At 41.6% G+C, this 25,332-nt stretch overlaps 1 protein-coding gene across 2 annotated transcripts in view; it reads left to right on the top strand.

Annotated features, from left to right (window-relative positions):
- Positions 1 to 25,332, top strand: part of PDK3 (pyruvate dehydrogenase kinase 3) — an 82,705-nt gene that overhangs the window by 5,056 nt on the left and 52,317 nt on the right. For both annotated transcript variants that reach the window (XM_070366632.1, XM_070366631.1), the window contains exon 2: positions 22,828 to 22,969. In XM_070366632.1, coding sequence (XP_070222733.1) covers positions 22,828 to 22,969 — 142 coding nt within the window. The remainder of the gene's footprint in view (positions 1 to 22,827; positions 22,970 to 25,332) is intronic.

Here is a 25,332-nt window from a genome sequence, read left to right as displayed (position 1 = left end):
CTTTATGACTTTTGTTTCCTAGTTCATTAATGTCTACTTTGGGTTTATTAATCCCCCCTGATCTGCTCAGTGTTGTTATTTTTTTCTTTTTGAATGGTAAAATTCATTTCTTTGTTATTTATTTCAGTATTTAAGGTGACAAGCATTCCTCTGAACACTGCTTTAGCAGCTGATATGTATAGTATTTGATCCTGTTTCCCCGCAGCTCTTCTTCATCTTCATTTTCTTAAGTTAACTAAGAGTTATTAAATTTCCAGTGTAAACGTACCCTGTATTCTCATTTTGTTGATGTGTAGTTTTGTTGCGTTGTGATCAGAGAATGCTATCTGAATCATTATTTCTTTAATTTCTTGATTTTTGTTTTGTAGTCCAGTCAGGGCTCATTTCTTGTCATTGTTCCTTGGGAAGCAAAAATAAGGTTGTGTTCTCTTCTCGGGTTACAGGGTCTGATATATCAAATCTGCTGTATTATGTTATTTGAATTTTCTATAACCTTTGTTTTTTTTAATTTACTGGGCCTGTCATGGGCTAAGAGAGGTTCGAGTCTCCTAGTAATACGATTCTGTTTCTCCACACATTGCCTATGATTTTTGCTTTGTGCCTGTTAATGTTACATTTGCCACATAGATAGCCTTAACTGTCATTGCGAGATACACCCTTTAGGATACAGAGTGCTATGCTTTTACTAGTTCAGTGCTTTTTGGTCTTAAATATGCAACCTTATTTGACATTGAGATCTGGAGCCCTTTTTTCCTTGTTTTAATTTTCCCGAAACTTTCTGAATTACTTTGTTTTAAATATTGTCTTGAGAACTTAAAGTTGGGTTTTGCTTTGTGAGCCAGACCATTTCTTTATGTGGCTAAGTTCAACCAGTTTGTATTAGTTGATATGACGGATCTATTATCTGTAATGATAAACATCTATAATTTCCTTGCATTTTCTGTCTTTAATCCTTTAATTTTATACTGTGTTATACATTTTGCTTTGGTTTTTTTATGTTTCTTTTGGTAATTAGGTTTGAATTTTTGATTCCAGGGATTATCTTTCTTTGTATTTCGACCTTTTTTGTCCAGTTTTATCACCACTAGCCACTTGAACCTATTGAGCTCTTGAAATGTGGCTGATGTGATTAAAACTGGGAAACTGAGTTGATTTAATTAAAGTTTAAACTTGATTCAGTTAATTGGAAAACTTTTAAGTATGTTTAGAACAGTTTAAATATGTGAATCTACCTGAACTGTAAATTTGATGAAATCTAATTGTAGGCCAATTATTTCTGATAGAAATTTAGCCTGTGAATTGAGATCTAAGTATAAGGTGAAGTCGCTCAGTCATGTCCGACTCTTTGCGACCCCATGGATTGCAGCCTAAGAGGCTCCTCTGTCCATGGGATTTTCCAGGCGAGAATACTGGAGTGGGTTGCCATTTCATTCTCCAGGAGATCTTCCTGACCCGGGGATCAAACCCGGGTCTCCCGAGTTGTAGGCAGACGCTTTACCATCTGAGCCACCAGGGAAGTATAAGGTATTGGATTTCAAAGACAATATAAAAATAGTGAAATATCTCAATATACTTTTGTATTGATTCCATGTTGAAATGGTAATTTTGGGAGCATTTGCATTAAACAAAGCATCAAAAATCTCACCTGTTTCTTTTTATGTGAAGTTTAAAATGACGTGTGGCTCGCGTATTTCTATTGGACAATAAGGCTTCAGACTGTATGTATTCCTTATTAAGAGTAATAGAAATATTACATTTTAATGTTCAGAATAAACATTTATTGATTTTATATCTCAGTACAACTTTTACTCTCTTTTCCCCCTATAAATCTGGTACTCTCAGGAATTTTGGACCAATTAACTGTCTTTAAATGGCAGTTCATGTTATGGTGGTTCTTTGTGATATTTGCAAAAGCCCGAGGTCTTCCTATTAAGTGGTTGTTATGAGTTAAAAGTTCTCTTAGTGGTGTAAGAAAAGGAGAACTTGGACTGTGCAACATAACTTAAAGGTAGAACCTTCTGGATCTCAAATGTGTTCATAGGAAATGATTCACATTTTCACCTGGACATGCTTTTCATCTTTCAGCTTTACCCTGTCCTCTTCTGGTTCCTTCATTAATCACTCTGATCCTCTCTCTACAGACCATCTGTTTTATTTTCCAGTTCCTTTGCCCTTGTCTTTTGCACAGCCACACTTGTGTTAAAGATATTTGCTTCTGTTACTTGATTTTACTCTAAACTGTCTCTCTGTGGAGGGTGGGCACTCACCTCTTCTCCATAACCTCTCTCAACCTCAGCTGTTTGTTTTCTACCCTGAGTGGGCGCTCAGTAAGTGGTGATTATTGACTCCATCTAAAGGTTATTAAACATCATGTCGCTTTAATTTAGTCAGTGGTTATATAAGTGCAAACTTCTAAGGTCCCCATGTTTAAATATAGCATCTCTGAAATCCGCCAGAAGAGAGGTTGTCTGACAACTCTGCCTTTTCACAGAAAAGATTTCTACCATAATTAACACTGGTTCTGCGAACTTTGGAGCCTTCAGCTATTAGGAGGCAGCAGCCAGTTTCCCTGTTGGACTCTTTTTGAGGTTCAAAAGCCCAGCTACCTTCTCTTTTCCTTGAGAAGGTATTTTAAGGTTCCAGTGACCACTGAAAAGTTGACTTTGCTTCCAAATGACTGCTCTTTGAAAAGCCTTGGGTTTGTAAAGTCATACTTCTTAAAGCCTGATTACTACTGGGGAGGAGAATGGATTTGTCTCTGGTTTTCTGTCAGCAGTCAGGCTATTCTGCTCTAAGGCGCTGCCAAGAATTCGACTCACCTGTTTAGAGACGAAAGCCAGTGATTCAGAATTGAAAGGGGACAAGAACAATTCCATTTCGGGGACAGATATCTAATGTGGCTTAATGCATGTTGCTGCTACTGCTAAGTCACTTCAGTCGTGTCCGACTCTGTGCGACCCCATAGACGTCATGGGGTCAGTATTTAAATTTAAAGGACAAATTGACCTTTTGGGCCCTAAAGATCTGATATGACTGGATTTCAACATGGTTTATGAGACTCTGAGCACTTCAGGTGTAGTTCCGGCTCTGATTGTTGTCTTGGCAGTTAGGTATGCTTCCGAAGGGGGGGACAGGTCACAATACCGACCTACGGATGACTGAGTGGTTTCCTCCCATTAAACCTCGGGAAATTGATCGGGTTGTTGGCAAGATTTGGGAAACCTTGGTCTTATTACTGGATGGAGGCAGAAAATACCACCATTTTTCCTTTTCATTTTGTGTGCGTTCTGTTAACTGATATTTTGCTTCCATGATTATCTGATTCCAGAATTGGGCAAATCCTTTTTTTTTTTTCCCCTTGGAATGCTATAGTCTTAAGGGCCAGCTACCTGTTTTTGTCTTACAGTTAATAGACTTCATTTTTAAGAGTAGTTTTAGGTTCACAGCAAAATGGGCAGAAAGTAGAGGGAACTCCCATACCCACCTCCAAAAATAAAATGTCCTCACCATCAACATCCGGCATCAGTGTGGGCCGTTTTTTACAACTGATGAACCAACACTGATCCATCATTATCCCCCAAAGTCCATAGTTCCCATTAGGGTTTGGTCTTTATGTTGTGCATGCTCTAGGTTTTGGCAACACCTATTTTTGTAAATAAAGCTTTATTGGACCACAGCCATGTCCATTCATTACATAGCATATGTGGCTTCTGAACCTCTGCAGCAGCACAGTTGAGTAGTTGCCATGGAGACTGGCCCACAAAGCCAAACTGTTTACCTTCTGGCCCTAACCTCTAAGTTTGGCTCCCTGTTAAAGAAGTGTGCTGTGATTGCTCTTATTTTGCATTTATTTTTATTTATTTATTTATTTTTGTTGTTCTTGTTTAAGCTCTGTTTGCCCTGCTTGCTGCTGCTGCTGCTGCTAAGTCGATTCAGTCTTGGCTATCTGGAGGGTGACTTTGGGATAGCTAAGGTTCATCCAGGTGATCGGTGGCTTAGCTCTAGGATCTGTGCCCCTGTGTGGAATTACCACGTGAAAGACTTCGAGGGATTGTATAGCTTTAATCTATAGGGCTGTCCCCAGAGTTGAAGTGTACTGGTTTCTCTGCAGCCCTCCCAAAATGAGGTTTTATGACTTTGTGTAATAGGTAACGTAGAAGCTAAAAGTTTTGTTTTTTTTCCCTTGTGGGTTTATTTTGTTCATTTTGATGTGTGTAAAGTGCCCTTGACCATTTATTCACCGGGCTCTGGTTCAATTCAGTCGCTCAGCTGTGGCCAACTCTTTGCAACCCCATGGACTGCAGCATGCCAGGCCTCCCTGTCCATCACCAACTCCCGGATTTTACTCAAACTCATGTTCATTGAATCGGTGATGCCATCCAACCATCACATCCTCTGTCATCCCCTTCTCTTGCCATCAATCTTTCCCAGCATCCCGGTCTTTTCAAATGAGTCAGTTCTTCACATCAGGTGGCCAAAGTATTGGAGTTTCAGCTTCAGCATCAGTCCTTCCAATGAATATTAGGACTGATTTCCTTTAGGATGGACTGGTTGGATCTCCTTGCAGTCCAAGGGACTCTCGAGTCTTCTCCAACACCACAATTCAAAAGCATCAGTTTTTTGGCACTCAGCTTTCTTTATAGTCCAACTCTCACATCCATATATGACTCCTGGAGAAACCATAGCTTTGACTAGACGGACCTTTGTTGGCAAAGTAATGTTTCTGCTTGTTAATATGCTGTCTAGGTTAGTCATAACTTTTCTTCCAAGGAGCAAGCATCTTTTAACTTGATGGCTGCAGTCACCATCTGCAGTGATTTTGGAGCCCAGAAAAAAAAAAAAGTCTGTCCGGGCTCTGGAGTTTTAATCATTTGTGTGAACTCCCTGTGTCTACTTTGCACAGTAAGCTATTGTTCTGTGTAACTATTGTTTCCTATTGTGCTCTCTTCTTTAATAAAATAACTATCAAAGTATACAATTAAAGGCTTGTGAGAAGAATATCATCTCTAATTCTTTATTCATTTTTTGTGCCGTAGGCTTACAGCTTTTGCCCATCTATTTACATATGTTGACAATGAATATGTTTCCTTTTTATTTAGTGCACAGTCTGAGTTTTAATATACTCAATCATTTACAATGCTTTTATCATGGTCAGATTTATCACCTAGAGCAGTATGTAAATTGTTACTAAATCCCTCTGGAATTCATTGCCCTCTCTGCTGGGATGTTTGCAGTCAACTCTCTTACTCAGTTCTGCTGTTCATTTGCACAGCAGCAATGATCAAGACCCTGTATCTTTCTCTCTCGTTGCTGTTTTGTCACAGAGTAGAATATTTATAAATTCTCTCCAAAAGGAGAACTTGCTGATTTCAGCTAAATATCATATGCTAACTTTTGCCTTGTAATTTCTGGTAAAATTTGGTGATGGCAGCTCCTTGTCTATTACTTGAGATTCTTGCTGTTCTTGCCCACTTAATTCTTTTTGGTAAATTAGCTAACTTAGAGAAAATGTGTTAAGGGAACTATAATGGGTACCTGGGAACTATGAATGGGTATCTGGCTTCATTGAAGCTAGCCTGAAAGCATCTTCAGGGAGCCCGTTTCACCATATTTGTGGCAGAGCTGGGTTTGATTTCCTTCATATCCCTTGAGGATACCTCCTTTCCCAGTCAGTGTCTCATCCTGTCGGAGATGATTCTTTCTGCTATAATAAATAGCACAAAAACTACAGTAAGCTATTTGTCATCTGTTACACAGGTTGATGTTTATATTCCTTGTGATTGAATATTTGGGGTTCTAACTCGGTAGATTATTTCCCTAAGCATCACCCAAGTAGTTGGGACTTTTTCGTTTTTAGACTTGACCTCTGATTCCACTCCATCATTTGGGTCGTGTCACTGTTTCTTTCTTACTAGGGCATGGAGGTCAGTGTAGTTGTCAGGTCAGTTGTCACTCTTGGGAATAAATCACTATGTATCTCTTTTAACATTTTCTCAAGGCGTGAAGTTAAGTATCCCAAGAGCTATGTAACATGCACATCTTTTCCCAGCGAATTACTACATTTTCGTTGACCAGAGCAGACTCAGGGTTTACCCGACCCTACCTTGGATCTGTCCTAGAAGAGTACAGTGTTTGGTTTCCTCAAGCTTGGTAGCAGATATTCCTTAATACGTGACTGTGCACTTTGTATAGATTTGGTTAATTTTTCCTCTTGCTTCTGAGGTGAAGTAAAAAGCATTAAGCAGAAAGTTTTGCTGTATTAACATTCCTGTATCGGTCCTGTCATGTGCTCCAGTGTGCTCAGTTTCCTAGGAGGCTGAAACAAAACTCAAACAGGAAAATAGAGACTAAAAATAGATGGGTCAGTGAAAAAGTTGGGGATGCTCAGCCACTGTCTTAGCCTGAGGAGGTCTTTGGTTTATCCTGCTGTTGAATTTTCTGTGATTAGATACTGGTCAGTGAATCTCAGCCCTGAGCACTCCTGAGAATTATCTGGGGAACTCCTAAAACCAGTGCCCTCTGCCTGCCCCCCTCCCCACCACCAAAAAAAACCCTGTAGACGCCAATAAATTAGTCTCTGAGAGTAGGATCTAGGTGCTGGTATTTTTTACTTACTGGTGACTATAATGTGCTTCCAGTGTTAAGAACTGTGTTAGATCTGTTAAAATTTTTGCCCAAGAGCTCTGAAACACTAAGCGATAAAGTCTTTGAGTGCTGAAGGTTAACACTTAAGATGTTTAGGAGTCCATCAACTTTTGTTTTTTTTTTGACTGTGCCATGCGACTTGTGGGATCTTAGTTCCCGGACATTGAACCTGGGCCCTGGCAGTGAAAGCACCGAGTCCTAGCCATCGAACCACCAGGGAATTCCCAGGAGTCCGTCAGCATTTGTCAAGCTTTCTGAATTCAGAATGAAGTGGAAACTGAGAAGCGTTGCGGAATCGTTGAGGCATTGTTGCTGCCTTTGAAGGGCTTCTAAATGAATGAGAAGTTGGGACAAATACGTCAGTATATATCAGCTAGCCAGAATGTTTGCATCCCATGAGTTTGTGGCATGCTTTCTCTACCTCTCCCTTGGAGGTTTGTGTAATAGAGGTGGTTTCTGGGTATACGTGAAGTGTTAACCCAGGTGTCCTTTTTTTTTTTTAAAGATTATTTTATTTTTTGACTTCGGCGGGTCTTTGTTGCTTTGCGTAGGCTTTTCTCTAGTTGTGGGGGCAACTCTCTGTTGTGTGTGTGGGCTTCTCATTGCAGTGGCTTCTCTTGTTGTGGAGCACAGGCTCTAGGTGCATGGGCTTCAGTAGTTGTGGCTCCTGGGCTCTAGAGTGCAGGCTCAGTAGATGTGGCAACGGTCTTAGTTCCTCTGTGGTATGTGGGATCTTTCCGGACCAGGGATTGAACCCGTATCCCTTGCATTGCAAGGTGGATTCTTAACCACTGGACCACTAGGGAAGCCCCTAACCCAATTGTCCTTTATCCAAAGCATCGTTGGAGGCTTTGTTTCTTTGTGTGTGTGTGTGTGTGTTTGTGGAAAACAAATGTAAATATATGTATGTACTCTTTTTCTTGATTTCTAGCTCTTTTTCTTGGCTACTCACTCCTAGCAATGCTCTCTCCAGAGTTGTCCCAGATTGTACATTAGGCAAGGTTGGTGCAGGATAAATAATTGCAAGGTGTCTAAATGAAAATCTTATCCCCATAGATTGATTCAGTGGGCGCTTGAGCTTAGAGATCCCCTGTCCAACCTCCCCAGTTTTACACACAAGAAAGGCAGTGTACCAGGTAATGAAGAGGCTGCCCACAGCGCCAGCTCCTTGACCTAACATCTTGGCTACCTCTTCCAGAGGGAGCCAGAAATTATTCTTTCTAGGAGGCGAAGGGAACTTCCCTTTGCATACCACTTTTGACCAGACACAGTAGTAGACAGATGGAGCTCAATTCCATCCAGGTGAAATAGATGTTTCCCTCTCTTGAAGGAGGACACTGGAGCGTAGATGATTTAAGTATCTTACCTAAGCAAAATTAGGAGCAAAACCACAGTTAAAATTCAGGTAGATTGAGCTTTTAAACGTACACTTTTTTTCTTTCAATATAACATACCATTTTTTCCTACCTAATGTACTGTTAAACCCCAGTGCAGTTCTTTCTAGCAAACAGTCTCTATTAGTAATGCTGGGGTTTTGTCTAAATTTGTTCTGTTAAACAATCAGGAAATTGCATAATCTCATGTTTGTCTAGTGTTATCACTTTGGAGCCATCAGATTGCTACCTCCTTCACTTACTTACACTTCATTTACTTTATTTACTTATTCGAAGGACCCACCCTTGTTAGTGTGCCTGTTGTCTCTCTCTGGAAATACCATAACTGGTCTGTGTGGACTTGTACTCAAAGCTTGATTTCCATTGCCTACCATGTGTGTGAGCTTGGACAAATCATTTAATCCCACTACATACACTTCAGTGTCCTTTTCTACAAAATGGAAATGATAGCATTGAACCATAGGCCTGTTGCACCCGTGAACTTGAAAAAATGCCCCACAGCTCATGGCTCATGGTTGGTGCTCAGTAGATGTTGGCCGTGCTTTTGTTGTGGGAAGTTAGTGACACAGTGTTTCCTGGATGAAACCAGCTTCCTGCAAAGGGAGCTCTTGACCTCGAATGTTAATTATCTTCAAGTTTGTTGGCTGAAGGTCCCAGCTCTGTAAACTAATCATTTTCCAAGAAACATAGTGCTTTTAGCGTGACTGGCTTTGAAGCTTCTTCATTCACTGAAATGGTTAACTTAAGGTTTTGCCTCAGTTAACCTCGATGATGAGTACATTGTGACCTTGACTTAACTGTTCCTGCTTCCATGACAACAAGACATTCCTTAACTCACCATCCACTGTTAGGACTAGATCCTAACCACACCCCCCCCCCACCCTCCCGCTTCTGGAATTAAAATGACGTGAATCTGGGTGGTGACTTTGGCTGTGATTGTTGCTCACATACTCCAGCCACTCTATTTGGGAAGTCATTCTCAAAATGTCCCTCTGGCCCGACACACCATACTGCCACTTTATTATCACCTTCCTGTCTACCTTCTGGCTCTTCCTCCCCTAACTATAAAGATTGGAATACTCCCAGGCAGATATAGAGAATGAAGTGATCATCTATTAAAGGAATTTACCATTACCAGCAAATGTTATCTTGAACCCTGAATTTTATTTGCTATTGTAAGTTAATACTGAAACTTACTAGGTATTTTAATTTTCAGTGTTCATCAGGAAATAGTAAACACCTGCAATGTGCCAGGTATTATGCTGAGGAATCCTGAGATCCACGGGACATAGAACTGAATGACGAGGGCTGATGGGAGAGGGATTGCCCAAGCCAAGGGCAGAAATTGTGGCCCTGTGGTGAAATGTACTTATAATTTGGTTTGACCTTATGGCATAGAGAGGGGCAGGTTTCTCACTAATCTGTTCGTGTGTTTGTGTGTGTGCACTCAGTCTCAGTCGTGTCCAACTCTTTGCGACCCTATAGACTGTAGCCCATCAGGCTCCTCTGTCCATGGAATTCTCCAGGCAAGAGTGGGTTACCATTCCCTTCTCCAGGGGAATCTTCCCGACCCTGGGATCAAACCTGCATCTTCTGCATTGGCAGGCAGATTCTTTACCACTGAGCCACCTGGGAAGTTCAAGGACACATGTATTTTAAGAGCCAACAAACAAGATCTCTAGAGAGAGAGGATCAAGGTGCTAGTTGATGTCACTCACTTTCCCTCAGCCAAACACAGATCTCCTTCAGGGAAGGATCCAGTAACCCTCACCTACCTTAATTGAGAACCTCGTCACAATCACCCTGCACCCTCTTGTCTTACAAGAGCATCAAAAACATTTCATGAAGGTAGTATGGGCCTCAGACCCCATTAGGAAGATCCGCATACAGTAGCATGTTCTGTTTGAGATTTTTTTTTTAGAATACAATAGCTCTGGTAGGGTTTTTGTTTTTTTTTAAGTAGAATGGCTCTAATTATAGAAAGACCTTTTTCAGACGACTGCTTTTTTCCTTAAAAACTTTTTTTCATTTTTAAATTGAAGTATAGTTGATTTATAATGTTGTGTTAATTCCTGCTGTACAGAAAAGTGATTCAATTATATATGTATGTATACACACATATATACACACACATTTTTCATATTCTTTTCCATTACGGTTTATCACAGGACATTGAATGTAGTTCCCTAAGCTACACAGTAGGATCTTATTGTTTGCATGAGTGCTCAGTCATGTCCGACTCTTTGCTACCCCATGGACTGTAGTCTGCCAGGCTCCTCCATAGAGGACAGACTGTAGTCTGTCCATAGAATTTTCCAGGCAAGAATACTGGAGTGGGTTGCCATTTCCTTCTTCCAGGGGATTTTCCCGACCCAGGGATCAAACCCACGTGTCCTGCATTGGCAGGCGGATTCTTCACCACTGTGCCACCTGGAAAGCCTCCATTCTATGTATAAAAGGTTGTATCTGCTAACCCCAACCTCTCACTTCATCCCTTCCCCAACCCCCTCCCCCTTGGTAAACACCAATCTGTTGTCTATGTGAGTCTGTTTCTACTTCATAGATGGGTTAATTTGTGTCATATTTCAGATTCCACATATAAGTCATATCAGATGATATTTATCTTTCTGATTTAATTCACTTGGTATGATAATCTCTAGTTGCATTCATGTTGCTGCAAATGGCATTATTTCATTCTTTTATGGCTGAGTAGCATTCCATTGTATATGTGTATTACATCTTAGTTATCCTTTCATATTTCAGTGGACATTTAGGATGTTTCCATGTCTTGGCTATTGTGAATAGTGCTACTATGAACATAGGGATGCATGTATCTTTTTGATTTATAGTTTTGTTTGGATTGCTAGATCATATGCTAATTTTATTTTTAGTTTTCTGAGGAATCTCTGCACTATTTTCCATTGTGGCTGCACCAGCTTATATGCCCACCAACAGTGTAGGAGGGTTCCCTTTTCTCCACATTCTGCCCAGCGTTTGTTATTTGTAGACTTTTTAATAATAGCCATTCTGACCCATGTGAGGTGGTACCTTATTGTAGTTTTGATTTGCGTTTTTCTAATAATTAACGATACTGAGCATCTTTTCATGTGTCTGTTGGCCATCTGTATGTCTTCTTTGGAGAAATGTCTGTTTCAGTCTTCTGCCCATTCTTGGATAGGGTTGTTTGTTTTTTTTTGTTGTTCAGTTTTAAAAACTCCTTTTAATGACTGTGTATTTCCCCATGTAAATATGCAATATTGTAATTTATTTGACTGTTCCCTTATTATTGGATAATTAGGTTATTCACAGTGTCTCTCCCAAACCAAAATTTTTATTTCGAAAATTTCAGACCTTAGAAAAAATGATAACAATACAGTTAACACCTGTGTCTAGCACCTAGATTTATCAGCCACTTTACATATTTGCTTTTCAATCTCTTTACCCTTCTATCCATCCTACTCCTATGTTTCTTTCCTCTCCATAAACACCTTTTTGGCCAAACCACTTTGATAGTAAGTTGCAGGTGTAATGACTACCTCTAGATACTTACATATTAGGTTGGTGCCAAAGTAATTGTGGTTTTGCATTGTTGAACTTTGCCATTTGATATTGGAATGCATTCTTAAATAAATGTGGTTATGTTATACATCATTTTAATGTTCATTTCTCGATTTGTTTTTTTGCTAATGACATTACTTGCTGTGTATTTTATATGTATTTTAGACTATGGAAGTGATTGATGTTAGACAAAAAGCAAATTCGACCACTTTTTTTTTTTAACATTTTATTGAGGTATCATTGACTTACAGTGTTTCAGGTGCACAGCAAGGTGATTCAGTTATACATATACACATTTATTATTTTTGAAATTATTTTCCATTATAGGTTATTAAAAGACATTGACTGTAGTTCCCTGTGCTATACAGTAAACCTTTATTGCTTGTTCAAGCAATTTTCTTATTTGAGTTCAAAATGGGTCGTAAAGCAACAGAGATAGCTTGCAACATCAACAATGCATTTGGCCCAGGAACTGCTAATGAACATACAGTGCGATGGTGGTTCAAGAAGTTTTGCAAAGGAGATGAGAGCCTTGAAGATGAGGAGCGTAGTGACTGGCCATTGGAAGTTGACAACGACCAATTGAGATCCATCATTGAAGCTTATCCTCTTACACCTATGTGAGAAGTTGCCAAAGAACTCAACATCAACCATTCTGTGGTCGTTTGACATTTAAAGCAAGTTGGAAAAGTGGAAAAGCTTGATCAGTGGGTGCCTCGTGAGCTGACCACAAATAAAAATATTGTCGTTTTGAAGTATTGTCTTATCTTAACTTACTCTATGCAACAGTGAACTATTTCTCAATCAGATTGTGACGTGTGATGAAAAGTGGATTTTATACTACAACTGGCCGTGACCAACTCAGTGGTTGTACCTAGAATAAGCACCAAAGCACTTCCCAAAGCCAAACTTGCTCCCAGAAAAGGTCATGGGTCACTGTTTCGTGGTCTGCTGCCAGTCTGATCCACTAGAGCTTTTTGAATCCCAGCGAAACCGTTGTATCTGAGAAGCATGCTCAACAAATCAATAAGATGAAGGGGCCTAGTTCTCCACAATAATGCCCATGTCGCACAATCAACACGTCAGAGTTTGAACAAATTGGGCTGTGAAGTTTTGCCTCATCTGCCATATTCACGTGACCACTCACCAACCGACTACCACTTCTTCAAGCATCTTGACAACTTTTTGCAGGGAAAGTGCTTCCACAACCAGCAGGAGGCAGAAAATGCACTGATTTTTATGCTACAGGAATAAATGAACTTATTTCTCATTGGCAAAAATGTGTTGATTGTAACGGTTCCTATTTTGATGAATAAAGGTATGTTTGAGCCTAATTATAATGATTTAAATTCACAATCTGAAACGCAATTACGTTTGCACCAACCTAATATAAGTATAAAAAGTGTTCTCCTAATATCCATGACACAGTGATCACACTTGGGGAATGTATCATTGATATTATAACGTAATTGAAAATTCACATTTTCCCTAATGGCTCATGGCTCCTATATTGGATAGCTGGGGTCTAGAGCCTACTCAGGAGGCACTGTGACTCCAGAGGGTCTCCTACCTTAGTAAGGCAGCACCAGGGATACAGGGCGGGAGTAACAGGTAGAGCTGGCTGAATGAAAACTGGAGAATGAACCAGAAGTATGAAAAATGAAGGGTTACCTTCCAACCTGACCATGAGAACGTTAGTAGGCAGGCAGCTACCCTTAGGCAAAGTGAAGGGCAAAAAGAGGATTCTTCTCTAAAGACGCTGAATGAACTGTTTAAGGTGAATAAGGGAAGCTTACAGTATGGTGTTCAGTTCAGTTCAGTCGCTCAGTCGTGTCCAGCTCTTTGTGACCCCATGAATCGCAGCATACCAGGCCTCCCTGTCCATCACCAGCTCCCGGAGTTCACTCAAACTCATGTCCATCGAGTCTGAGTGATGCCATCCAGCCATCTCATCCTCTGTCGTCCCCTTCTCCTCCTGCCCCAATCCCTCCCAGCATCAGGGTCTTTTCCAACGAGTCAACTCTTCTCATGAGGTGGCCAAAGTATTGGAGTTTCAGCTTCAACATCAGTCTTTCCAATGAACACCCAGGACTGATCTCCTTTAGGATGGACTGGTTGGATCTCCTTGCAGTTCAAGGGACTCTTAAGAGTCTTCTCCAACACCACAGTTCAAAAGCATCAATTCTTCGGCACTCAGCTTTCTTTATAGTCCAACTCTCACATCCATACATGACCACTGGAAAAACTATAGCCTTGACTAGACGGACCTTTGTTGGCAAAGTAATGTCTCTGCTTTTGAATATGCTATCTAGGTTGGTCATAACTTTTCTTCCAAGGAGTAAGCGTCTTTTAAGTTCATGGCTGCAGTCACCATCTGCAATGATTTTGGAGCCCCAAAAAATAAAGTCTGACACGGTATGGTGTTAGGACCCCACCAAAAAGACCTATGTAATCCATGAGGCATTTGGGGTGCTCCCTTAGTCATGAGGCTGCCTCACTGAGCAAGCAAGGGCTACCTGCCATCTGAGGAGATCCCACAGTGAGAGAAACTAAAATAAATGGCCGAAAAATGACTCCAAAGAAAACAAATTCAGGTAGTAGAAGAGTGCTTTGAAGTGCAATTTGAGAAATAAATCATCTTCTACACCTGTTTATGAACATCTTAGAGGACAGATGGCATTGTACAAAGATGGCCATGTGATGCTATTCTATGATGTGCCCTTGCCAGCCTTCCACCAAGTGGGGGGCAGTCGGGAGAGGAGGTCTGGTCTCCTACCCCTGAAGCCTGGGCAAGCTGTGGCTGCTTAGACCATTTGAGTATGACAGAAGGGGACTAGCAGTGTGACTTCTGTGGCTGGGTCATAAAAGGCCATGCAGCCTCTGCCTTTTTTATGGAAGCCATCCCAGAATCCAGCTAGCCCAAGGCCACCATACTGTGAGGAGGCCCTTGGAGAGGCCACCAGAAGATGCTGCAGTGGGCAGTCTCAGTCTGCAAGTAGTCGGCTGAAGCCTTGTGAGTGGGAAGCCTTCAGATGCTTTCAGCTCCCGACAGTCCAGTCACTCCCCCAGTGTTTAAGTTTTCCCAGCTGAGGTTCCAGAGAAGCCTTACCTCCTGTGTCTTTTCTGAATTCCTGACCCACAGCATCTGTGAGCATAATAAAATAGACATTGGGCTGAGAGAAATAGTATGATAGCTGGCTGTTGTGTGGCTCAGATGGTAAAGAATCCGCCTGCAATGCGGGAGACCAGGGTTCGATTCCTGGGTTGGGAAGATCCCCTGGAATAGGGAAAGGCTGCCCACTCTAGTATTCTGGCCTGGAGAAGTTCATAGACTGTCTAGTCCATGGGGTTGCAAAGAGTCGGACATTACTGAGCGACTTTCACTTTGACTTGACTGTTGTTGGGGCATTGAGTTTGGTAGGGAATGAGGCGTGTGTGAGATACCTGATCTTTCACTCTTTGGCTCTGAAGTTTCTGGCTTGCTGTTAGTAATAATAACCCAAATGGTCTGGCCTAGAGTGGACTCAGCCTCAAGTTTGCTAGATCCCAAACCTACTACCTATCTTGATCTCCTGAAATTCAGGAGTATGTTTTCCCAAAGGAAAACTTAAAACTTCCCAGGCAGTGAAATAATACTTTTGGACATGGAGTAAAACAGACATTTTCAAAGTATGTGTGTGTGCGCTCAGTCAGGTGGTCGGACTCTTTGTGACCCCATGGACTGTAGCCCGCCAGGCTCCTCTGTCCATGGAATGTTTCAGGCAAGAATTTCCTACTGCAGGATATCTTCCCGATCCAGGGATCGAACCTGTGTCTCTTGTGTTTCCTGCATTTTCAGGCAGATTCTTTACCACTAGCGCCGCCTGGGAATAAATGTATAAATGAAGTATAAATGAAGCTAGAAGGAGCGGGGAGGGATTCTTTTGAATTTACAATCATTTGGTAGCTCTCCACTGTTTCTTTGGAAGGACTATTCAGTTAATCATTGCTTATAGCTCTGGTAAGTTCTAAAATAAATTATCTATCCTAAAATTCAGTGTCTTCAGAAGATTGAAATCTTATAAATACAACTGAAGAAAAACAAAAAAGATTCCCCTGAAATATTATTTTGTCACTTATATTTTACCCATTTTAATGTTGTTGTTGTTCTGTCACTAAGTCTGAATCTTTGCAACCCCATGAACTTTAGCATGCCAGGCTTCCCTGTCCTTTGCTACTATCTCCCTGAGCTTGCTCAAGCTCATGTCCATCAAGTCAGTGATGCCATCCAACCATCTCATCCTCTGTTTCTCCCTTCTCCTGTCCTCAGTCTTTCCCAGCATCAGGGTCTTTTCCAGTGAGTCAGCTCTTCGCATCAGGTGGCCAAAGGATTGGAACTTCAGCATCAGTCCTTCTAATGAATATATTCAGGGTTGATTTCGTTTAGGATTGACTGGTTTGATCTCCTTGCTGTCCAAGGGACTCTCAAGAGTCTTCTCCAGCACCACAGTTCAAAGGCAGTTCTTTGGCGCTCAGCCTTCTTTATGGTCCAACTCTCACATCCATATATGACTACTGGAAAAACCATAGCTTTGACTAGACGGACCTTTGTCAGCAGAGTGATGTCTCTCATTTTTAATATGTTGTCAGGTTTGTCATAGCTTTTCTTCTAAGGAGCAAGCGTCTTTTAATTTCATAGTTCCAGTCACCATGGGCAGTCATTTTGGAGCTCGAGAAAATGAAATCTGTTAGTGTTTCCACTTTCCTATTTGCCATGAAGTGATGGGACTGGATGCTATGATCTTAGTTTTTTGAATGTTGAGTTTTAAGCCAGCTTTTTCACTCTCCTCTTTCATGTTGAATGTGAAGTCAAGTGGACCTTAGGAAGCATCACTACGAACAAAGCTAGTGGAGGTGATGGAATTCCAGTTGAGCTATTTCAAATCCTAAAAGATGATGCTGTGAAAGGGCTGCACTCAATGTGCCAGCAAATTTGGAAAACTCAGCAGTGGCCACAGGACTGGAAAAGGTCAGTTTTCATTCCAATCCTAAAGAAAGGTGATGCCAAACAATGCTCAAACTACCGCACAATTGCACTCATCTCACACGCTAGTAAAGTAATGCTCAAAATTCTCCAAACCAGGCTTCAGCAATACATGAATCGTGAACTTCCAGATGTTCAAGCTGGTTTTAGAAAAGGCAGAGGAACCAGAGATCAAATTGCCAACATCCGCTGGATCATCAAAAAAGCAAGAGAGTTCCAGAAAAACATCTATTTCTGCTTTATTGACTATGCCAAAGCCTTTGACTGTGTGGATCACAATAAACTGTGGAAAATTCTGAAAGAGATGGGAATACCAGACCACCTGACCTGCCTCTTGAGAAACCTGTATTCAGGTCAGGAAGCAACAGTTAGAACTGGACATGGAACAACAGACTGGTTCCAGATAGGAAAAGGAGTACGTCAGGGCTGTATACTGTCACCCTGCTTATTCAACTTCTATGCAGAGTACATCATGAGAAACACTGGGCTGGAAGAAGCACAAGCTGGAATCAAGATTGCCGGGAGAAATGTCAATCACCTCAGATATGCAGATGACACCACCATTATGGCAGAAGGTGAAGAAGAAGTAAAGAGCCTCTTGATGAAAGTGAAAGAGGAGAGTGAAAAAGTTGGCTTAAAGCTCAACTTTCAGAAAACGAAGATCATGGCATCTGGTCCCATCACTTCATGGGAAATAGATGGGGAAACAGTGGAAACAGTGTCAGACTTTTTTTTTGGGGGCTCCAAAATCACTGCAGATGGTGACTGCAGCCATGAAATTAAAAGACGCTTACTCCTTGGAAGGAAAGTTATGACCAACCTAGACAGCATATTAAAAAGCAGAGACGTTACTTTGCCAACAAAGGTCCGTCTTGTCAAGGCTATGGTTTTTCCATTACAGTCAGCTTTCTTTACAGTCCATTTTCCATTACACTCAGCTTTCTTTCAAACCAACTCATCCATGGATGTGAGAGTTGGACTGTAAAGAAAGCTGAGTGCCAAAGAAGTGATGCTTTTGAACTGTGGTGTTGGAGAAGACTCTTGAGAGTCCCTTGGACTGCAAAGAGATCCAACCAGTCCATCCTAAAGGAGACCAGTTCTGTATATTCATTGGAAGGACTGATGTTGAAGCTGAAACTCCAATACTTTGGCCACCTGATGCAAAGAGCTGACTCATTTGAAAAGACCCTGATGCTGGGAAAGATTGAAGGCAGGAGGAGAAGGGGATGAGAGAGGATGAGATGGTTGGATGGCATCACCGACTCAATGGACATGAGTTTGGGTGAACTCCGGGAGTTGGTGATGTACAGGGAGGCCTGGTGTGCTGCGGTTCATGCGGTCGCAGAGTCGGATATGAACTGAAGAGGCTCTTTAGTTCCTCTTTGCTTTCTGCCATTAATGTGGTATCATATGCACATCTAAGGTTGTTGATATTTCTCTCAGCAGTATTGATTCCAGCTTGTGATTCATCCAGCCCAGCATTTCACTTGATGTACTCTGCATGTAAGTTAAATAAGCAGGGTGACAGTGTACAGCCTGGATGCACTCCTTTCCCAATTTTGAACCAGTCTGTTGTTCCGTGTATGGTTCTAACATGGTTAGTGGTAAAAATGCATTGTAAACACAAACATTTAATTGATATTTAGAAAAAGCAGCATTATCAGAATGAGCTGATCATTCTGTTGGATTTTGGTGCCTTGCCGCTAATTTTTCTATTTTTGCGTTGCTTTTCTATTCTCTGATTCCCTTGCTTTGGTTCCCAAAACATTTCCCACCAAGTATTAAAGCTGAAAGATGTGGATAAAGATAGCCTTTAAGTAATCCAGACAGGAGACTACAGTTTTGGGAGCCATGTGCTCAGCCCTATGCTTTATTTATCAGATCACTCCATTACTTGAAGAAATAATAATTTTTTCCTACTTGCTGTAAATTGGTCGAAAAGAGGATTAGAGATTCACCAGAAATATAGGCCATAGTGGAAACTGGATAAAGAGAATAACCAGTTAGAACTCTTGCTCTCAGAAGGCTGGTCAAATGCTACTTTCTTATTGGTGACCATCACTTATTGGTGACCATATTAAATCAGAAGTCATTTATGGGAAAAAGTCATTTGTGTTTCTGTGTCTATTTATCCTGTGTCTTGGTGAATTGGAAAGCTCTTTGGAACCTTTCTAGACAGAGCAGTCACTTTTTTTTGCAAATGTAATAACGGTCTCCAACTTCTCAATGAAAGGATGAAGTATGAAAACCAAACAGAAAACAAAAGAGAATTAAAGGTTCATCAAAAAAGAAGGAAAAATTGAAGAAATACACGAGTGTATTTAAATTCATAAAATGACAATTTTCCATGCCTCTCACCCAATGCTTCTTTTTCATTTTCTGAACTAATACTAGGGAAAGATTTAATCGGTAAATTTGAATAAGATGAAGTCCATGGAGGAATGCAGAATAAAAATAGAAAATCAAAATTAAGGAATGTGGAGAAGCCAAGTAAGCAGGGAAAAAATGAAGTCAAATGACTGGGAAGAATAAGTGGAAAATACTCAGTATGCCAGAAGCCTTAGAAAAACACAACCCTTTTGAGAGGACATTCAATTAAAACCCAAAGTGTCTTTTTGGTAAGTTAACTGAAAAAAAAAATGGTTGAAACCCTTTGATTTAAAGTGAGTATTTCATATTAACACATAGGACAAAAAACTTTGAAGAGGAAAACCACGGAAAGGTTAAAAAAAATCAGGCATTCCATATATATTTTTAGGCTCACTAATTAACGATAAAAGACACCCCCCATTTAAGCTGATGTATAATTAAGGTATCCAAGTACAAAGAATTCATCTCTGAAGCTAAATTAGAATGTAGGAGGCAAAACCTGAGATTTTTGCAGGTACTCTTAAAAAAACAAAAAAAACAAAAAAACAAACTTCTGAAAGTATTCTCTATTCTTGGAGTAAATCATTGAAAAGCTTCCATAGGTGAGGCACTCCAGTGAGTGCCATGGGGGTGGGGGATGGGTATACAGACAAATAAGATTTCTTTCAACACTAGTTTATGAAAGGCTGATCATCCAGGAAAGCTAGAATCAAAGCTTCCTGAAATTTGGTTAATTCAGGCCACACCCAGTAGTTAGTTGCCCTCTAGTTAGTGCAGGGTTGACCAATGCAAACCTCAAGGCTTTTGTTTAGGAAGAAAAGAAAAGTGAGTGGCAGGGACACAGAACATACTTTAATCCTTTTTAATCCTTTTTTAATTACGTAGAATCATCAATTGAGCACAGGCGACCTCGCTGAACGGGAATGCAGTCACGCTCGCAGGGCTTAGCATCAGTCCGTTTGATCTGGTACCCCGGGGCCTCGGGCTGTTGTGCTTTCTACCATCCGGTGTTATTAGTGATTGTGCTTTAATGAGTCCCCTCTTCTCAATTTAAAGAACCTGTTCATGTGAAATGTTAAGGGCTTTTTAACCCTGGCCGCAACCTCTGTGAGCTCTGTCCGGTTCATAGACGTGTCCTGACGCTTGGTGGCATTCGTGAAGCCAGTGGGCGCTCAGGATTTAAACCCAAGTCTATCTCTGGCATCTGATCTTGGCATTACTCTTCTGCAGGCTCTGTCACCTTTGATCTCAATTCTGAAATCCACAAAACTTGACAAATGGAAGTTCTTTTTTCATACCCTTGGTGCTCAAACTCAGTCTGTGGCAAAACCTGGCCTGAAGTGGCTTGGGGCATGATCCTCCCTGCTCGGTGTGGGTGTTCACAGGTTGTACCACACTTGTATCTGTGTAGACTGGACTCTTTCTTGCAGTGGATGTATTTTTTTTTAACTTCCTAAAATCTGAAAACCTTTCAACTCAGAAGCCATCTAGCCCTGTGGGTTCCCAGAACAGATGGGAACCTGATCACCCCTTGTCACCTGGCAGCTGCCAGCCCACTGTCACTTCTCCTGGCCCTCCCTCTCATCCTGCTTCCCATCACCCCACCACCACTGTGCTGTTCATCTGCGGCTCCTCATGCTGTGGACATGGCGACTTAAGCACGTCAACTTTTGTTACCCCCAAAACTCAGAAGACCGAGGTCATGCTGATAACTTCCAGTTCCAATTCAACACCACAGGGTTCTCGCTCTTTCCCATTCCCTAACTTCCTTCTGCAAGGAGAACGTCATCATTTCTTTTGTGCTTTTTTTTTTTAAAAAAAGAAAATGTCCTTTCTATATAATCAGGATACAAACTATTTCTCCTGGTACATGCAGATGTACATGCCCATTTTAATTTCGATAATAGGTCCTTCATTTTATAATGAGGTTCACCACAAGTTGTTTTGAAATATCAGCATTTTTAATGCACTTGGATGAACAATTGTTCATCCATAAAAATTATATTTATGCAGAACATTTCAGGAATGATTTTATGTATATATATATATATATATAATCTGAAGCAAAGCAGCCTGAATCATTGTGTTAATCATCTAAGCCAGATAAATGTGTATCGAGTAAGTGTTGGAAGGTCATTGCTGAGATGCTACACTTCTCTTCCTTTTTGCAGTATTTCCCTTAGGAGAAAAGGGAAAAGCAGAATTATTGATTAATTACAGATTTATCAGAGGCCTTCAATATACTACTCAATTAGAATGGGGAAAGTGAGGGATGGGTTAAGACTTTAATCTTTTATTCTGACTTTTCTGGAAATGGAGAAGGGGGCAGGGGGCATTGGGCAGAAGAGGTTCTGCAGATGAGCCTCAAAAGTGGATTCTTTTATTTCCAGTCTCACTTGGTAAGGACAGGAAAGGAAGAAACCAGAACTGGGCTGGAAGTGTTAGAATGGATTTACTTCTGAACCTCTAATTTCCTGCCTCATCATAGGCAGAAGAAAGTGGAGAGTTTGGAGGTGAGCCCTGCTTCCTTCTCTCCGGGCCTGGCCCTGAGGTGGCCCATTTCCCAGCAGCCTGCAGGGGACATGGGGCATCGGGAAGGCCTATCCGATCGTGAGGGAGTTGGGCCGGACCTGTAAGTATCAGGACAGAAGAAGAACTAACATTCACTGAACACTTGGCTCTGTATCAGGCTCTGTACTTGTCACGTGTCGTCTTTACAAAAATGGATGTTTCATCCCTATTTTACAGATTAAGGCAGCTGAGACTCAGAAGTTAAGAAGCTTAAGAAGGGTTTCCTACCCCACACAAGGGCAGAGTTGAGGCTGAAGCACATTTCTGTCCCCAGAGCTCCTGTCCTTGCTGTCACATCCTTGCTGGATTTACAGCAGGGTGGGGCTTGGGAGCAAGACCAATCATGGAACTGCTGGGGTCACGTGGCAGCCAGGGAAGGGGCCCGGGGTCTCCTCTTTCACGTGGTCTGGTATCTTTTCTCTCACTGTGCCACCACTCCAGTGCTGAGGGCACCTGTGAGCTGGCTTCTTGGGCACCTCCCGAGTCCTGTGTCTCGGTCAGACCCAGGGTCTGTGGCTGCTTCCTGGTCCTGAGAGAAACATGTTTGAAGAAAGTCTTAGGAAGCAGTCGACCCACAGTAGGTGAATGTTTGTGGAATGAATGGGTTTGTTGCCTTCTGGAAACCCCTGTGAACAGGAGTGAATTTACACGTTCTCCTAGTTTTCTACATGGCAGTTTTCCCACAGCGTTTATTTGAAAACAAATTCCGATTATATCCCAGGTCACTTTTATACCGCCACTGGGAACACTAGGGATGTATTTGTGCGGAGGAAAAAAACACAGCTTTCGAGGTTGCCTCTTGGAATAAATGCTCCTTTTCTATTCTAATTAAATTATTTTCTTAAGCTTGCTATTTCAGAGGATAAAGATTTAACTAGAGATTGCAGGGTTACTTAATGTTTTCTTCCCAGCCAGTCACTGGGCTATCATGCTGCTGCTGCTGCTGCTGCTAAGTTGCTTCAGTTGTGTCCGACTCTGTGTGACCCCATAGACGGCAGCCCAACAGGCTCCCCCGTCCCTGGGATTCTCCAGGCAAGAACACTGGAGTGGGTTGCCATTTCCTTCTCCAGTGCATGAAAGTGAAAAGTGAAAGTGACTCTTTGCGACCCCATGGAGTGCAGCCTACCAGGCTCCTCCGTCCATGGGATTTTCCAGGCAAGAGTGCTGGAGTGGGGTGCCATCGCCTTCTCCAGGGCTACCACGAGAACCCTTATTATTCCATCTGTTAGGGTATAAAATCACGGAACATTTTTCATCTGTTAATAGGGAGAGATAATGCGTGTGAGAAAACTTCGTATATGTTCCTACGAAAGGAGCTTCCTGTGCGCCTGGCTAACACAATGAGAGAAGTTAATCTTCTGCCGGAGAACTTGCTTAACCGCCCTTCGGTGGGATTGGTTCAGAGCTGGTAAGTACATAGTATGTGGCAGATGGGTCTACCCAGAATGCTCAGGACATTTGGCATTGGGACCATTCTCCCTAAAAGTACACGTACTGCTTCCTGTGGGTATTACTCATTCAGGATAGCTGGGTTTCTTAGGTAATTAAAGGGTTTTTTTTTTTTTTTCTAAACTAATACAACAATGTGTAATTATCCTAAGGAAAATGCTTTTCAACTGTACGAGACACTTGTTTGACTTTTCAGTTTTTTTCTGGTTATAAATCTGAATTTTCAGGTAATTGAGAGTTTTAAGTTTTTTTTTTTTTTTTTTTTTTGTTTGGACGCAGACCATTTTTAAAGTCGGTTGAATTTGTTACAGCATTGCTTCTGTTGCATGTTTTAGGTTTTTGGCTCTGAGTCATGTGGAATCTTAGCTCCCTGAACAGGGACTGAACCCACACTCCCTACATTGGAAGGCAAAGTCTTAACCGCTGGACCACCAGTGAAGTCCCAAGTTTTTCTGAGGGGGAGGGGTGGTAGTGGAGAAGTCTCAACATAGTGTATAATTGTCCTAAGGGAAATAACTTCTCAACTGTACCAGACACTTTCTTGACTTAAAATTTTTTCGGTTATAAATGTGATTTTTATTGGAAAAAAAAATAGGGAAGTGAAGAAAATTATGGAAAGAATACCAATGCAGTGGCCCCTGTGAGCAGGTCTCCCAATTCTTTCTTTGACTAGGGGAATGTTGCTACTTTGATCCAGTCTCTGTCATGGTTTTTTCTGTTTTTCCTTTTAAAAAAGTTTTTGGAAGATCATACTTATTTTAGGACAAATTAAGTCATTTGAAGGGGAGCATCCCAAGTGAAAAAGATCAGCTACCTGCTGTGCTTCATCTGCCCCATGAAAAGTCTGAAAAATCTTAACAGGATAACTTAATGTGATGCTTAAAGCATGTGCTGTCTAATTGAGGAAGTTGTGTTTGTGACTGAACTGCCCACTCGGTAGGCAGAGTGTGAGGCAGTGGCTGAATGGTAGGAGGGAAGACCAGGTGGTGTATTTTTAGAAAGGGATTTACATGGAAATGCTTCCATGTCTCCTCTGTATTCTCCAAGCAGAGAGCAAGTCCCCATGGAGAGAGCTGGAGGAGTGCGTGAGGCCGGATGCAAGGAGAGTGGAACCATTCATTAGTTGGTGGCTAGACCGGGCTACTGGAGGATAGCCATTCACCAGTCATTCCTCAGTAATGCTGGTTATAGTACATTCTTAGGGTTGAGAATGAGTCATCTGAGAAGCAGTCTATGGGTGGTCTTAGAGGTACAGTATTCAGTTCCTCTCCCAGACAGGCAGCCGTGGCTGGGGCAGCAGACCCAGGACCCAGGATAGCTCAGAGAGGCAGCGACCTTGGCTTCCATCTCAGAGTCAGTTGGATTTTGCCCTGAACTCATAGCTTGTTTTAGAAGCAGCAAGTATTATTCTTGCTTGCATGAGACTTTCTTATTGCTCTGAGACCATGATAAGAGATTTTCCACCACAAAGTATATAAGCACTATTAGGGGCCTGCTACTGGGCCGGAAATTCTGGATAGGCTAGCTATCTTTCAATATTACTGTATCGCCCCAATCTCGGAATCCAGTTCAGGAGCATGTGTCATCTTGACCTGTCGTTTCCTTTTCTTCTCGAAAGCGAATCTTAAGTATACTGGGCCATGAAGCTCACCTGAGTCAGTGTGTTCTCTGTGCCTTCTTGACTTGCAGGATGAGAAGCTCAGCATAATCTTCGACCTCTTTCCACTTATAACATTTTTTTAAATGACATCCCCTTCCGTAAGGATGGTGTGCCAGCCTGAAAATCTGCTGACATGTGGCAGGCCTGAGGGCATCACTGTGGATGGCTGCCTGTGGCCTCTTAGGATGGCTTGACCTAATGATTTTAACAGTGTCTGATTCATAGCCTTAAATGCTCAGAAACCATATTAAAAAATTATCCCGAGATGAACATGCTTTAGTATCATGCATTGTCACAAAGTTCAGGTGAGGCTGATTAATAAGATATCATTCCTGTTTATGTGTTTATAAGCTAAACGGTCATGGTTAGTTGTTGGCATGCCCTCATCCTCTATCCAACGCAGAAGAGTAGGATTAGTTGTAATTAGTTACTAAAAATAATTGGGATAAGGGATAATTTGTTCAGACATGTTCAGACCCAAAGCAGAGCTCACACACCTCTAAGTAATTGGAATCCTGAATCGTATTATTTCCTCCATTCTCCAGATCTTTACTGGACACATTATTGCTTACGCTGGCCCTGACTGAGATATGTTGGTAATCAGCAACAGGACCTGTTTCAAAGGGCCTAAAAGAGGCATAGATGGGGAAACAGTGAAAACA

This window comes from Bos mutus, chromosome X (genome assembly GCF_027580195.1).
Source record: "Bos mutus isolate GX-2022 chromosome X, NWIPB_WYAK_1.1, whole genome shotgun sequence".
Classification (NCBI taxonomy): domain Eukaryota; kingdom Metazoa; phylum Chordata; class Mammalia; order Artiodactyla; family Bovidae; genus Bos; species Bos mutus.
Note: the sequence above shows the minus strand (reverse complement) of the source record. Positions and strands in the feature narration are given on the sequence as shown.